General features: G+C 42.8%; 1 protein-coding gene across 3 annotated transcripts in view; it reads left to right on the top strand.

Annotated features, from left to right (window-relative positions):
* The first annotated feature begins 478 nt into the window (after positions 1–478).
* The window catches only part of ALDH8A1 (aldehyde dehydrogenase 8 family, member A1), a 27,176-nt gene continuing 11,741 nt past the window's right edge, over positions 479–15,913 (top strand). Inside the window, exons 1-4 of one of the 3 annotated variants that reach the window (XM_006884966.1) lie at positions 479–641; positions 3,767–3,914; positions 8,893–9,048; positions 11,861–12,010. In XM_006884966.1, coding sequence (XP_006885028.1) covers positions 501–641; positions 3,767–3,914; positions 8,893–9,048; positions 11,861–12,010 — 595 coding nt within the window. In that variant the 5' untranslated portion in view covers positions 479–500. The remainder of the gene's footprint in view (positions 642–3,766; positions 3,915–8,892; positions 9,049–11,860; positions 12,011–15,913) is intronic. The other 2 variants (XM_006884965.1, XM_006884967.1) reach the window with 2 other exon arrangements.

The raw sequence follows: 15,913 nt of genomic DNA on the forward strand, positions 1-15,913 counted from the left end.
CTCCGTTTCATCTACAAGCGAGTGCAAGGAATACTATTTTCATCATACAGAGTTGTATGGATTAAATGAGTTGTTAGTTCACTTTGACTCACAATGACCTTATATATGATGACCTTTATAGAATAAGATGATGCCCCGTCATGAGTTTTCTCCACTGAAATATGACTTGATCCAGAGACAGACATGCAGTAAAAAATGATGAGTGTAGAGTTGAGCCAAATAAATTGACCCATATGTTTTGACAATCTGGAAATAGTATGAACACAAAGGCTGATTTAACACATGATTGCACTCTAAATCTTGGAGACCGCTAGGGAGACCATTCTTTGTTCCAGGTTTGGAGATAGGTAGGAATATTCAGGAAATTTTGGATCATCTTCCACTAGTCAATGATTTGCAGATGAGGTCACTGGTTGGAAAGGAGGAGATGAACTCAGAAATAGATTAAAGGGGACAACAAACCTGAACTAGTGTAGAGGCGAAAGAAAAACCTTTCCTTTATGATGGCCGGAACAAAGGCACTTCTCATCCTGGAAAACTTCATAGGTGGAAAGTTTTCACCTTGTAACTCATATATAGACTCTTACGACCCGTCTACAGGGGAAGTGTACTGCAGAGTGCCAAACAGTGGGAAAGCAGAGGTGAGTTACCGCTCAGAGAAACTGGAAACTTGGGGCATTTACTGAATATATTCCATTTATGTAGTGTATTGGTGAACTGTATTTCATTTACTAAACGCAGAAGGAGTTGGAGGAAAAGAGTATAGTAGTTAAACACCAGAAAGAAAATCCTGGTTCTAGAAAGGCAAATAAGTGAGATGAATCTGAGTGTACTATATTCAGAAGCCGTCACTTGTCTAGCCTCATTAACACAGAGATGTGTGTTCATTTCCTCATAATCCATGCACATTTCCGAGTGAGTCTAGTTAAGAGTATTATTTTTAGGAATGATTAGCATTACCAAATGCTCCCTTTTGTCTTTGAATTGCTGTCTACATGTGGCACTCTATGGATTTCTAACAAATATGTTCCTTTCCTGAAACACACTACAGGGATTAATCTTAGATTGCCTTCTGGGTAATTTCTCCTATCTTCACAATAACCACTGTAACTTGGCAGAGGCAGTGATGTGAAATTAGGAATTTGAAATATGAAATGAAAAGATAAATTCTCATATTTATGAGAATATTTATGCTGGATTTAACAGCATCCCTTTAGATACTGGCACATGCTTTTAAACATAATGATTTAGAATTCATTTTGCTGAGATGATTTTCTAACTTTTGCGATTTTTTTAACACCTGCCAATTACTACATTGAGAATGTTATATAACCAGTGTGATAACCTTGGAAGAAGGATGTACGACCTAATGAATCATAATTTATTATTTTTAAGGTCTAAATACCTAGATAATTTAAAATACAATTGTAGCCATCATATATAAATGCATATTATAGGAAAGATTTTTCTTTTGTAACAAGAAAAAAAATCATTTCTCTAAGGCTAATGAGATTTTAAATATGCCTTGACTTGAAAAACCTTTAGACTTTTGGATTAATTTTTTGGTAAATATTTCCCAACTCATGAGTGAAACTATAACCAGCAATTCAGCTTTGCTTCAAATAACCTGCTTTGTAAACTTCCACTCAAATCACAACCAAAAAAACCCTTATTTAAAATGTATTTAAATTAAAATTGAAAAATAAAAATTATGCACATCGCAAAAGAAATTGTCCCAAGTAGTGAGTCCCAACACCTTGCAAATTAGATCTGTGTTTATAGACAACTGTGTTGTTGCAGTGGAATTGAAACTAACCGGTAGCTCACCCTCCAGCCGGCTTCCAGAGGCTGTAAATCCCACGAGAGAATATTGCCCATCCTCTTGTTGAGTCACTGGTGGACTTGAACCATACACCTTTGAGTTGGCAGCACAGCTTCTTACCAGTAGACAACCAGCACTCCTAGAGAAGAGCATAGACATTTATCATTGATTTTTGGATTCATGAGGCCTTTGTGTGATAGTAACAATGCCAAAACCAGATTATTTTCAGACTACCTGGTGTCAAATACCAGCGTCACCACTTAGTGACCATGACCTTGAATTAGAACAGAACCTCTTCATGCTTCAGTCTTTCCATCTGTATGTTGTTCTGTACAGTAGTCAGAATCGACACATAACTGGGTTTTCAGAGGTAGTTCATCTCACGGAAGGAGATTTCCCATCTTTCTCCTGTGGAGCAGCTGGTAGTCTCAAACCTCATGCTTTTGGAATTGCAGCTCAGCTTCTTGCCAGTAGGCCAGATATAAAAACAAAACACACTCCTTACTACTAAGGATCCATCAGATCAGGGATTGGTTCAAACTGGGACTTCAGTGCCAAGCAAAAGAAAATATGTGACCACAAGATGGCAGTGTTGCAAAACAAGCTACATGAAGTCACACGTGGGTTGACAGACTTTTCCTTGTGGGACAAAGAAACTTTCCAAAAGCCAGTAGCTCTGCACTGCCCACCAGAAGGGGACTAGGGCAGAGAGCTCCTTCCAGTAACTTATGATTCTTAGGAGCCCTGTAGGATGGAATAAGCCGCCCACAGCATTGTAGACCTTTAAGGAAGGGAACTGCCTCGTCTCTATCCTGCAGATCCACTACAAGGTTTGATCTACTGACCTTTTAATTAACAGCACAATGCTTAATCCGATGAACCACCAGAAATTCGACAGATTAACATAAATCTTTTGTCCTTGTTCTGTATCTTAGAATTGAAATAAACTCACAGCTAACCATCCAGAGGAGATTATAAATGGCATGAGTGGAGATTGCCCATCTTTCTCCAGCAGAGCAGCTGGCGAATTTGAAATGCTTGCGCGTGTGTGCGTGTGTGTGTGCGCGTGTGTGTGTGTTCAGAAGTTGCCCAAGAGATGGGAAAAGAGAACAAAAAAAATGACTGCTTGCATCACATTTTTGCTTTGAGAGGATCCTCTCTAAACCTTCTGATATGTTGTCTCCGTTTTGGGTTTAGCTCCCAGACCAGATCTCCAATCACAGTGCCCTCCTCACCTACAGGGACTGTTGCCACTGAGCAGAGAACCAGGCAACTGGCAGGGGCCCCAAGAAGCCATGGCAGGACATCTCACTGCACTTGAGAGCCACAGTGATCCTGGTCCAAATCCTGACCCTGCCAGTTTTCAATTGTTGGACCGTGGACAATTTACATGAGCATTCCAGTGCCTTGCTTTTCTCATCTATAAAATGGGCATATCAGCACTAATGGTACAGAATTTTTAAAAGGGTTAAGTGAAATAATTTAAGGGAAGTTTAGCATATGCCCTAGTTATAAAAATGAGTTGTTAAATAACTAATGAAGTTGCTCATTCCAAGTGAGAATGATACCCTGAGGTTGTGATTTTACAGAAAATTTTAGATGTTTTCTAGAGGTCAGGGGTGTGTTAAGAGCTCGAGAGAGAGTCTATGTATCTTCACCTACACAGTATTCAGAATAAAATAATATTTTAAGGTATTAAAAAACCCTATATCCATTAACATGAAAATGGTGTCTTTCTGATGCTCGGCGTGCCATCTTCTGGAATCATCTAAATGGGCTTTTTTCCTGGTTTCTGTGGTATCCTTGTTTTGTGAGTAACTCAGCAGCATGGACTGCTGAATGTTTACAGTTATATTCAGAACTGTAAATAATAAATAGTGCAGAAAACAATTGTTCACGTCCACCCTCGAGGATTCTGGAGCCTCTCCCTCTTGTGCCCCAAAGATCGAGGCAGCAGTGGAGGCGGCCCGGGGGGCCTTTGAGGCCTGGTCGGCGCGGAGCGCCCAGGAGCGCGCGCAGGTCCTGAACCGCCTGGCCGATCTGCTGGAGCAGAACCTGGACGAGTTCGCGCAGGCCGAGTCCCGAGACCAAGGTGAGCACCGCTTGTCCAGCCGGCTTTTCTGCACTTTTCTGTCTCCTCTGCTCGCTCCTTCTGTCTCTAGGGGAGGCAGTTTGCGGCTGTCACTTACTAAATGCTTTATGAAAAGTTGGACATATGGCTCAGATGTTGTTATTTACCTTCAACTCAGAACCGACGCATAGCTGACCTGCCAGAGGGTTTTCAGAAGTTGTCAAACACATGAGGAGACTGCCCGTCTTTCTCCGGGGACAGCTATGGATTCTAATGGCATGGCTTTGAGGCATCAGCATAACTTTCACCACTAGGCCACTAGAGATTAACGTGTCTGATAATTAGTTTAATAGATAATTTCTTGCCTATGAACAATTACAGATGGACTCAGCCCCGTATCACCTCTCTGGCTTTTCCAGAGTCCCTCTGGTGCCCCTCTGGAGACTAAGCGTCTCACCCCTGTTCTCCTTTGCTGCTACCCCATGGCATTCCAGGGCTGCCTCATCACATCAGGCAGAGAGTGGTCTGCTGCATGCTGTCATTTGTACAGGACTGGGAAGCCCTTCCTGCTCCACAAAAGCTGCTCCCTATGGTAAGGGATTGCACTGCCAACACAAAGGTACACAGTTCAAATCGATTAAAAGCTCTGTGGGAGAAAGATGGGCATTTCCTCCCCTGCAATTTGTTGTTGTTGTTGTTGTTGTTGTGTGCCATTGAGTCACCTGCAACTCCTAGAAAACATTACATTAGCTCTGAACAGTACATTAGCTCTGAACTCTGCCCTATCCTGAGCCAGTCCCATCATTTCTGACAGGCCTACTCCCATTTCTCCAGTCACTGAGTAAATCCATCTCATCTGCATCTTCCTCTCCTGTGTTATCCTTCCACCTTTCCAAGCATGATGTCGTTCTCCAATGCCCAAAGTTATGTGAGATGACATGCCAAAATTCTTGCCTCCAGGGAGCTGCTTGTTTTCACCCTCTCAAGGACAGACCTATTTGTTTTCCTGGTAGTCCACAGTATATTCGACACTCTTCTCCAGCTCCACAACTCAAAGGCATCAATTCTTCTGCCACCTTAGTCATTGTCCAGCCCTCTGATGCATAGCATGTGATTGTGAAGACCCCAAGGGCCTGGATCAGGTGCACCTTAGTCTCCAGACTGACATAATTTCTTTTTCAGTACTCTGGAGAAATCCATGACAGCAGACTCTCCCAATACAATTTGTCTTTTTTGACTTCCTGGCCTGGCCACTGGTGCCAAGAGTGTTGATTGCAGCATCAAGCAAGCTGAAGTTGTTAAGAATCTCAATCTCTTTTCTGTCTATCATGAAGCTGCCAAATGGTCCAGTGGTGAGAATTTTTGGTTTTTTTTGAGGTTGAGCTTAAATCTATATTTTTGCAGTAAATGTCTCAGGTCCTCCTCAGTTTCAGCAAGCAAGGTTGTATCATCTGCATAATGCAGGTTGTTGAGTTTTCCTCCAATCCTGACACCACATTCCTCCTCCAGCCTTCCAAATGATCTGTTCTGAAAACCTGCTGGAAGGTCAGCTAAGGGTCAATTCTAACTAGATTGTAGCCAACAACAATGTCTCTCAAGAGAGGTCTCTTGCTGTTAGGTGCCGTTGAGTGGAGTACGATTCACAGCAATCCTATGAACAACAGATCTGAATCCTATCCTCTCCTGTGCCATCCTCATCATTTCTGACATTCTTGAGCCCATTGCTGCTGTCACTGTGTCAACCTATCTCGTTAAAGGTCTTCCTCTCTTTGGTGACCCTCCACCTTTCCAAGCATAATGTCCCTCTCCAAGGAATAGTCACTCCTCACAACACGCCCCAAAGTATGTGAAATGAAGTTTTGTCACTTTGCCTCCAAGGAGCACTCGAGCTGTACTTAGTGGTAAGGAATTGCACTGCCAACCCAAAAGTGTGTAGTTGGAAGCCATCAGCCACTTTGTAGGAGAAAGATAGGATATCTCCTCCCAATAGACAGCTTCTGAAAACCCGCTGAAGAGTCAGCTATGAGTCGGTTTCCACCGGCAAGTATATAATAGCAAGATGTTTCAATAAGATAGACTGAGGCAGTGACTGTAACAATGGGCTCATGCACATCAGAGATGGTGAGGATAGTACCGGACAGGACAAGGTTTAGATCCATATGGTCATCATGAGTGTAGTGGACTTGATGGCATTTAACAACAACAGTCCTGCAGGAAGATGGAGCATTCTTCCAGCAGAGAAGAGCACTTGTTTTATCAGATTTCCCTGACTGGCTGCTGGACCAAGGCTGTTAGACGTGGCGGGAAGGGCCCCTGCCTCCCACCCCGTATGCCCTCCCTGGGACTTCTGTGTTACACAGATAGTTGTATGGTGCCATCCAGGCGGTGCTCATAGACACTACAGACAAAACCAAACCCTAGTCACTCCTGCTCCGTCTTCACAACCCCTGCTGTGTTTGAGCCCATTGCTGCAGCCCATGGCAGCTCATCCTTTTGAGGATTTTCTTCTTTCTTACTCAGATGACTTGCTTTGGTCATTAGCATGAATGAGGATTGCACTGTCTCAGTCTAGGCCTCACAAAGCCTTCTGTATTCTTGAGTTCCACCTCAACCACTGTCATGAGAAAAGCCTGCCTGAGATGGCTGGAGAATGGCTGATCCAGGCCGGGTTTGGTGAAGAACTCAGCTGAGCTCTGCTCCACATGCTTCTCATCTTCTTCCTGGCATGCTTTTCATCCGACTAACCCCCAAGTCCACAGGGTAAGGAAAATATACTTTGCCCCTTTGATGGGAGGAACTGCAAAGATCATGACCAAAGCCATGGATGTGGGGGGAGGTTAAGAACTGCAGCTGAGGATGTCATCTTCACAGACCCTCTTACACCAAGTCAAGAATACTAAAGCAAATATAATTTGAAGAGTAATTTACACAGTCAAGTTCTTTGGAAAAATCTGGTGGCTTATGGCAAGAAGCTGTGCTGCAACCCGAAGACATGTGGTTTGAGTCCACCAGCTGCTCCATGGGAGATGGAGGGAGATCTTTTATGCCATTAACTGCCTCTTAAAACCCACTGGAACCCAATTACAAAATGGGCAAAAGACATGGAAAGAATTTTCACAGAGGAAAATAATAGAATGGTCAACAGACACATGAAGAATTTCTCAACATCACTGGCAATAAGAGAGATGCAAATCAAAACCACAATGAGATACTATCTCACTCCAGTAGCAGTGGCAAAGGACAGCAAGTAAGAAGTGTTGGAGAGGATGTGGTGAGATAGGAACTTTGGTACATTGTTGGTAGGATTGTAAAATGGTATAACCAACTCTGGAAGGCAGTTTGGCATTTCTTCAGAAAGCTGAACATAGAAAATTCATACGACCCAGGTATTTCACTGCTTGAAATAGACCCAGAGAAAATGAGTACTGAGGCACAAATGGAGATTTGTACACCAGTGTTGATAACAGCATTATTCACCATTGCAAGAACATGGAAACAGCCCAAATGTCCAACCACAATCGAATGGATTGAGAAATTATGGTACATTCACACAATGGAATATATGACACAGCACACAGGAGCGAGCAATGATTCTGTAAATTACTCCTTAACTTGGGAGGGACTGGAGAACATTATGCTGAGTGAACTAACTCAGTCCCATAAGGACAAATACTGTATAAAACCATTATTGTAGAAAGAGTATGAGGATTCAAGGTGGAGGCAAGAAGGATGGCAGCATTGGGGTGAGGATGGGGGGGGTCATTAATCATGGGGTCATACAATTTGATGGGGGTGAGGAAAATGGGAAGGAACTGGTCTGAAAACAATTTATTTTATAAACAAACTAGTATTTTATAAATTATAAGTTTTATAAATAAACTAGTACTTAAAAACCCCAAAACCCAATGGAGGGTCAGCTGTGGGTCGCCTCCAACTTGATGGTATACAACAAAAACAACAATTTGATGTCAGTTACTATTGCACTCCCAGATATCAGGCTAATAGTGAAGTCAGTCTTTGTAACACATGGGTTAATTAAGAAGTAAAATCTTTCTTAGAAAAGTAAGCTTGTGCAACAATGAATGATTGAAAATCCTAAGTCTCTGTAAATTTTCATTAAAATTAATTAAAAAAAAAGAAAAATAAGCTTGCTGTATACTATTCTGTAGGGAGCTCGGGTGGTCTAGTGATAAGAAACTGCACTGCAATCTCAAGGGCATACGGTTCAAGTCCACCGGCTGCTCCCAGATGGAAAACCATGAATGGGCAGTCTTCTCCCGAGCCATTTACTGCCTCTGAAAACCCACTGGAGGGCCAGCTATGTGTCCATTCCTACTGCACACAACAAAACTGATAACAACAACGTTAGAAACTAACTTTGACTCCGAGATCACTGGAAGTAAAGAGGTCATTGACCCAGCAGCGCATGCGCTCTACACCTGGAAAGCCTTGCTGCGTCTCAGCCCAGAGCTGGAGAATCGCGGGGTGTGAGTTGGGAGGCTGGTGAGACTCGCGCATCCCGTGCCCACATCAGCCTCTGCCACGTGCCCATCTCCACAGCCCGACAATGTGCAAATAAACAGCACGTGTTTATAAACCATGTTTTTGTGATGTACAAATACAGCTGTCTTGACACCCATTGTTCCAACTCCTTTGCAGCACTTACAAAACCCAGTGATTTTCAATTGAAAGAGTTTGTGTGGGCGAAGCCTGCAGCATCTGGTAAACTCATGATTGCAGTCAGGGATTCTTTTCAGGTGGCAACGCACAGATCATTTGACTCATCTGTAATTCCATATTTTGTTGAGTTCAGATTTAATTATTTTGTGGTTTTATCAAGCAGTGACTAACCCTTTGTATGCCTGCCACTAGGTGGACGGAGACAAGGACATCTCCGAGGGAGTGGGGGGACCCCAGGGAAGGGGTGATGGGGCAGAGTGTCTCCTCTCATTGTGGTGGGACGCTCGACGGTGGTACCTTACCTTGTTTGTTCTTCCAGGAAAAACCTTAACACTGGCAAGAACCATGGACATCCCCCGGTCCGTCCAGAACTTCCGCTTCTTCGCTTCGTCCATTCTTCACCACACGTCAGAGTGCACGCAGATGGATCACTTGGGCTGCCTGCACTACACCGTGCGCACCCCGGTGGGCGTCGGTAGGTGCTGCCCACCCACGCCCAGGGCGCGAGTACGCTGAGAGACACAGCCAGGTCCTATTAAGCTGATTGATTAAAGGAGCAGTTTAAGGAAAGAACAGATTCCCCACCCCTTTTACTAAAATTTGACACACGCTTCCCTCTCCAAGTTCTCCATAGCGATGTAGTCCGCAGGACTTGGTACTCTGCTGCTAACAAGGCCTCAGGTCTCTCTGGTAGTTCAAATCCACCAGCTGCTCTGCAGGAGAATGATGGACAATCTCCTCCCTTCAGTTTTCAGCCTCTGAAAACCCACTGGAAGGTCAGCTATAAGTCGGCTTCGACTCAACAGCGTTGAGGTTGTTTATTTTAGAATCTATTTCTAGTTTATTTTCTTTGTATCAAGTTTCTTACTTATTCCTGGAATATTGGTCTTGGAAAATCACATAGAAAAGAATGACAATGAAAAGAAATGCACACACATGACGCGGGAGAGCCTTTGTACTTAAACATCTGTTGTTGTTATATTTCGGAGGAACATTCTTCTAAGTAGTACAGCTCTCTTCTGTCAATATGCTGTACCGAGGTAACCTGGTGTTTCTGTGATGTTGAACCTTGTGCCACTGAGGTGTCAAATGCCATAATGGTTACCTATGGTGGACGGTGTTTGGTGGAGCTTCCAGTTTAAGATAGGTTTGGAAGCAGGAGTGGCATCCAACTTCCTAAACAACGTGCCTCTGGAAACTATGAACTTTGAGAAACAACGATAGTTATAGAAAAGCTTTTGGTCTTTTTTTTCATAGGGTTGCTATTAGTCGGGCTTGAGTTAATGTCAATCAACAACTGTAACTGCGGTGAGGGGGGTGGCAAAACAGCACATATAAATGCATGGATTGTGGAAATATGTAGAAGCCAAATTAAACTTTTCGTTTCAATGTTTTTATAATCTTGAATAATGATTTAATGCCATCATATATATATCATGTGTATAAATATATATTTGTATGTAAAAAATATATTAGTAAGTATAACATGTGAACAGTGAGAGATAAGTGGTGTATAAACGTGTACTAGGAATTCTTTAGAGGCATTTTGGTGGCACAATCGTTAAGTACTGAAGTACTAACCCAAATTCACCATCCTCAACTCTGCAGGAGAAAAGACCACACAATCTGCTCCTGTAACAAGTAAAGCCTAGGAAAGAAACCCTCTGAGAAGTTCCTCTCTGTCTTACAGGGTAGCTTTGAGTTAGAATCTACTCAATAGGACAACAACAACGAATTATCTCATTCATTCATTCATTCATTCATTCATGGAAGCAGAAGGGAAGATAATACTAACCTGCTATGACTAAAAGCATCCAGTAGATGGCACTGTTCCCTCTGAGTAAAAAAAAGCCACGTTCACTTCACTAGCTGCATTTTATGGAGGGAAGAAAACACAGTAAGTTAAAAGGAAAGAAAATAGGACATTTTACCGCCTTGTTTCTTTGAAGCCTCAGGAAACCATATTTTCAAGGCAATAAGCGAAGTCAAATCTCCTCATAGAAGTATGTTAATAAGTTATACTTAAAGCATATTCTGTTATCCCCCAAAGAACAGAATATTTTTTCCAAAGGGAAACTTGATATAAAGAAATGTTTACTTTCAGAGCACAGGAGTTAAGGAAGAGTTTAAAATGACATGCACGTATTTTCTTATTCATATGGAAGGTTTTATTTTTGCCAGTTTTCATGGAGCTTGGGCAGTTTTAGAATCTTTGCATGGAGACAGTTACTTATTCAGCAAATTGACCTGGCCTGACTACAGATGATAACCTAGGATGAATTATTGAAGGAAAAAAAAAACCCAAAACCCCAAGCCAAAAAGTCCTTTAGCGCACCAGATGGCTTTCACAGGTGCTCTCAAGGGTCATGGTGTTATAACGGTTGAGTTAGAGCCTACGCATAGCTGAGAGCCTCGAGCGGGTTTTCAGAGGCATTAAATCACATGGGAGGAGATTGTCCATGTTTCTCCCACGGAACAGCAGGCAGAGTCCAACTATGTGCCTTAAAGGATCAGAAAGAACCAATTTACTCTTATTTTCAAATAATTCTGAAAAGTCCGAGGTTGGTGTCTCAAAGCCCCATAGGTTAAGATTGAAGGGGGGGGGGGAAGCTGTGAGAAGAAACAATAGCTAACCAGTTTGGTAACAAGTTGTTGTTGGTGGATGGTCAAGTAGGAACCCACCCATAGCTGATCCCCCAGTGGGTTTTCAGGAGCAGTAAACAGCACAGGAAGAGATTGCCAGGGCTCTTGGGGAGCAGCTGGTGGATTTGAACTGCAAGTCTTTGGCATTGTAGCCCAGTTTCGTATCACCAGGCCACCGGTGGGAGACTCAAAGCAACTCGTTTCTTTTGAATTGGAACCAACTTGTAGCTGATCTTCCAGCGAGTTTTCAGAGGCTGTAAATTGCCTGGGAGAGATTTAAAGGAGTGAGAAGTTAAAAAAAAGAAAGAAAAAAAGAAGAAACTATAAAGACCAGTCTGTAAAAGCTTGTGTTCGGGGACTTTTTAACCCCAGAGCCAATACTGCTATTGTTCATATTTATAATCAGAAGCCATCCAGAAATGGATAAATTATACTGATCTTATTCTATTTTAAAAGGAATAGTTGCTTGAACTATATTTTAGGACTAGTTCGCTGAAGTTGGCCCCAAATGAGTCGAGTGTTAGGTTTTAGCAGTGCACGCATACTTCACGTGCCCTGTGGTGGTCCAGATTTAATGATCACAGTTGGCCGGTCTGCCTCTGGGGGCCTGTCATTACCGGCCATGCCTCTCTTTTTGTTTTTAGCTGGCCTCATCAGTCCTTGGAATTTGCCACTCTACCTGCTGACCTGGAAGATAGCACCAGCGATTGCTGCTGGGAACACTGTGATAGCCAAGCCCAGCGAGCTGACTTCGGTGACCGCATGGATGCTGTGCAAACTGCTGGATAAAGCAGGTAATTCGGTGTGGAACGCTAACGGGGAGGCAGGGGTTGGCTTAGGGGTTGTAAATCGTGTAGACATCAAAGCCCATTGTATACCCAACTTCTGTAGTTAGAGCAAGATTTTTCAGAAGGAAAATATTTGCTCAACGGTCAAATGGATTCTAGTGACATTATTGGATTTTTCCCTCTCTGATTGTTCTCTGGGCAGTTCCTTTGATGGAAAGGACCCCAGTTCCCCAGCCCCACCTCACTTTTCCCTCTATTCAGCTCCAGGATAGGGCTGAAAACGAACAGATTTATCAGGTGAGAGTGTAAAACTAACACAGTATCAGTACACCAATAGACTTAGGAATCCCTGGGTGGTATAATTGACTAGCAAGTGTGGCTGCTAATGGAAGGTTGGAAGTTCAAATCTACCCACAGGTGCCTCAGAAGAAAGGCCTGGTGACCTACTTCTGAAAAATCAGTCATTGGAAATGAGTATAGTTTTTTTTCTAATACACATAGGATTTCTGGGACTTGGAATTGACTCAGTGACAGAACTGGAAGCTTTTTGTTTGTTTTCCATAAGGTTAAAGAGGTCTGATCAAATTAGGCACCAACCTGATACATTTTCTTGTATAATTTACTTAAATTTGAGCTTTGAACCATGTTGCTCTTGAGAAAGTAAGACTATTGCTAGGAACTTGTATGGTTTGTTTAGACAGCTAATATTGGTAGGTGTCACTGAGGTGAATACAATTAACAGCAACCCTGTAGACAGCAGATGGGAACCTTGGCCTGTTCTGTGCCATCATCAAGTTCAAGTCCATTGTTGCAATCACTGTGTCAATCCATCTAGTTGAGAGTCTTCTTTCTTTTGTTGTTCCTATGCTTTTCCTATCATGATGTCCTCCAAGAATTGACCCCTCCTGACAACATGCCCAAAGTAATAAGAGAACATTTCACCATCCTTGCCTCTAAGGAGCACCTTAACTGCACTTTCTCCAAAACAGACTTGTTTTTTCTTTTGATTGCTGGTGTTGTTTATGTGCCATTGAGTTGCCTGAGACTCACAGCGACCCCGTGTGCAATAGCTCTGAAACCTGCTCTATCTTGAGCCAATCTCATTGTCTTTGATACACCCACCTCCATTACCCCAGTCACTGAATCAATCCATCTCATTCACAGTCTTCCTCTCCTGTGCTGTCCCTCCATGCTTCCAAGTATGATGTCCTTCTCCAAGGCCTAGTCCTTCCTGGCCACATGCCCAAAGTATGCAAGACAGAGTGTAAAAATCCTTGCCCCAAAGGAGCAGCTTAGTTTCACCCTCTCTAGGACAGACCTGTTTGTTCTCTTGGCAGTCTACATATATTTAATACTCTTCTCCAGCACCACAACTCAAAGGCATTGATTCTTCTTCTATCATTCTTTGTCGTTGTCTGGTCTCTGATGTATAGCAAAGACCATGGCCTGGATCAGGTGCACCTTATTCTCCAGATTGGCATCATTGCTCTTCAGTAATCTAGAGAGGTCCCTAACAGCAGATTTCCCCAGTGCAATTTATCTTTTGATTTCCTGACTGCTGATGCCAAGAGTGTTAGTTGTGGAACCAAGCAAGCTGAAATTGTCAACAGTCTCAGTCTCTTCTTTGTCTATACTGATGCTGCCAATTGGTCCAATGGTGAGAATCTTTGTTTTCTTGATGTTGAGCTTCAATCTATATTGATAGCCCATCATATATCTGATACTCTTTACCAACACCACAATTCAAAGTCATCAATTCTTCTGCCATACTTATTCATTATCCAACTTTTGCATGCATAAGAAGTAATTAGCTATCACATACAATTAGATATCAGACATCATTCTGGGAAAGATAGAGGGTCAGTGAAGAGAAGAAAACTGTCAATAAACTGGATTGTCACAGTGACTGTAACAATGGGCTCAAGTATATCAGAGATGATGAGGATGGCACAGAATAGGGCAATCTCTTCCTGTGCAGTTTACAGCCTCTAAAAACCTGGTGGAGCATCAGCAATGAATCGATTCCGACTCAATGGCAATAAACTGACTGATGGATAGAAAGCCCTCAGTTTCTTCAGTGTCAGCTCATTCATGTGGTGACAAACCTCAAAACTCACTGTTGCAGAGTGAGAACCAGCTCATAGCGGACCCCTCAGCAGGTTCCCACGGCTGTGGATTGAGAAGAGGAGGAGAAACCCCACCTTATTCTCATGGAGCTGCTGGTGGATTTGAACCTGTCAGGGAGGAGCGGTCTTTGGGCTAGCAGCACCATGTCCTGTGGATTAGACCTCCAGAGCTCTTTCGGTGATAAATAGGTAGTGGGTATATGGTCTGTTTCATACTTTTCTCTTGTTAAAATACTAGAAATGCCACTTTAAATACTAGAAATTATTCAATCCTTTTCCCCCCCTCCTTCAGGATTTATAAAGCTTAACATTGTACCACCTTCCCCCCAGCCCCATCCTGAGAGCCCAGGGCGTGGCAGAGCCAGGCCTTGGAAATGGTGGGAGACATCCCCTGGTGAGGGGCTTGTCCTCTGGACCTCCTCTTCATCCACTGGGGCCCAGGGGCTTTCACACCAGGCCCAGCCCACACTGGCCCTCCTCTAGTGACCTCTGGTGGGGCCCTGTCCGATGCCCTATGAGTTACTGAGCCTTTTGCCTGGAAAGTTTAGCTGACTTCCACACTGTACTCCATTCCTAGGGCTACCATAACAAAAAACCAACACAAAGTGGGTGGCTTTTAAACATGGAATTATTCCTCACAGTCCTGGAACCTGAGAATCTGAGACTACAGTGTCGGCCATATTGATTCTGTTTGAGGTTCTCTGAGAGAGAAACAGTTCCATGTTCCCTCCTAACTGGAATCTCCAGGTGTTTTGGAGCTGTGGCGTCATACGGATGCTTATATCTTGCTGTCTTGGTTTATCTTGTCTTTTTTTTAATTAGAACATCAATCCTATAGGATTAGGACCAACTGTATTCTGGTATGAGTTTGTGGTAGCCTAAAATAAGACCCTGCTTCCAAGCAGAATCACGTTCCTGGGCACAGGGGGATTCCAACATCTCTTTCTTGGGAACATGATTCAGTTCCTAACAGGACTCGCCTCGGGGAGGCTTTCATTGTCCACAATGACTATGCTGGTAGGATGTGGCTTTACAGGAAGGGATTATGGATGGCAATGAAACATTTGCATGAGATTTTTATCTATATTTACTTATTTAAATAAGTATTTAAATTATAAGTAAATATTTGTATTTCTAAGGAGATTCTTTTATTTGGATTCTTAAAGAGGTAATTTTAATCCAATACTTTTTTTTAAAAAAAATCTATATAATGGTTAGATTTTCCAAGTTGTACAGTTCCCACTTTTCTTTCCTATGTTGCCCCTTCTTTGTCAACTCGCTGCCTCCTATGTTTCTGTTCTATCCTTTGATCACATACGGCTGTCTTTACCGTGGTCTTCAAGTTGAAAGCTACTCATAGTTTACCCTCCATCGGGTTTCCAAGGCTGTAAATTGAACAGAGGAAAATAGTAAAACAGTTCATCTTTCTCTCATGGAGCCATGAGTGGCTTTGAGAGAAGCATTGTCTTTAAGAGCACACACTTCTCATGAGGACAATGTCATATGTGAAGCAAAGAAAAGATACCACAAGCAGGGGAACAGCTGATAAACTATATACACTGGAGGTTTCTGTACCTGCTGTGAGGCCAAGCCTGGAGCAATATTGATACTCAATCCATCTCCCAAGGCAGACCACAATTACTGCCAGACACAACACAACTGTTCACACAATTTTCTTTCTGGACTCCTAACACTTTCCAAATTTAAGAAGCATGTCAAATCTGTATAATGTACATTAAACATTCATTCATTTATTCACTTGTTTATATTAATTATTATATAT

The sequence above is a fragment of the Elephantulus edwardii genome, unplaced genomic scaffold, assembly GCF_000299155.1.
Source record: "Elephantulus edwardii isolate Elephantulus edwardi_28Jun2011 unplaced genomic scaffold, EleEdw1.0 scaffold00039, whole genome shotgun sequence".
Taxonomy (NCBI): domain Eukaryota; kingdom Metazoa; phylum Chordata; class Mammalia; order Macroscelidea; family Macroscelididae; genus Elephantulus; species Elephantulus edwardii.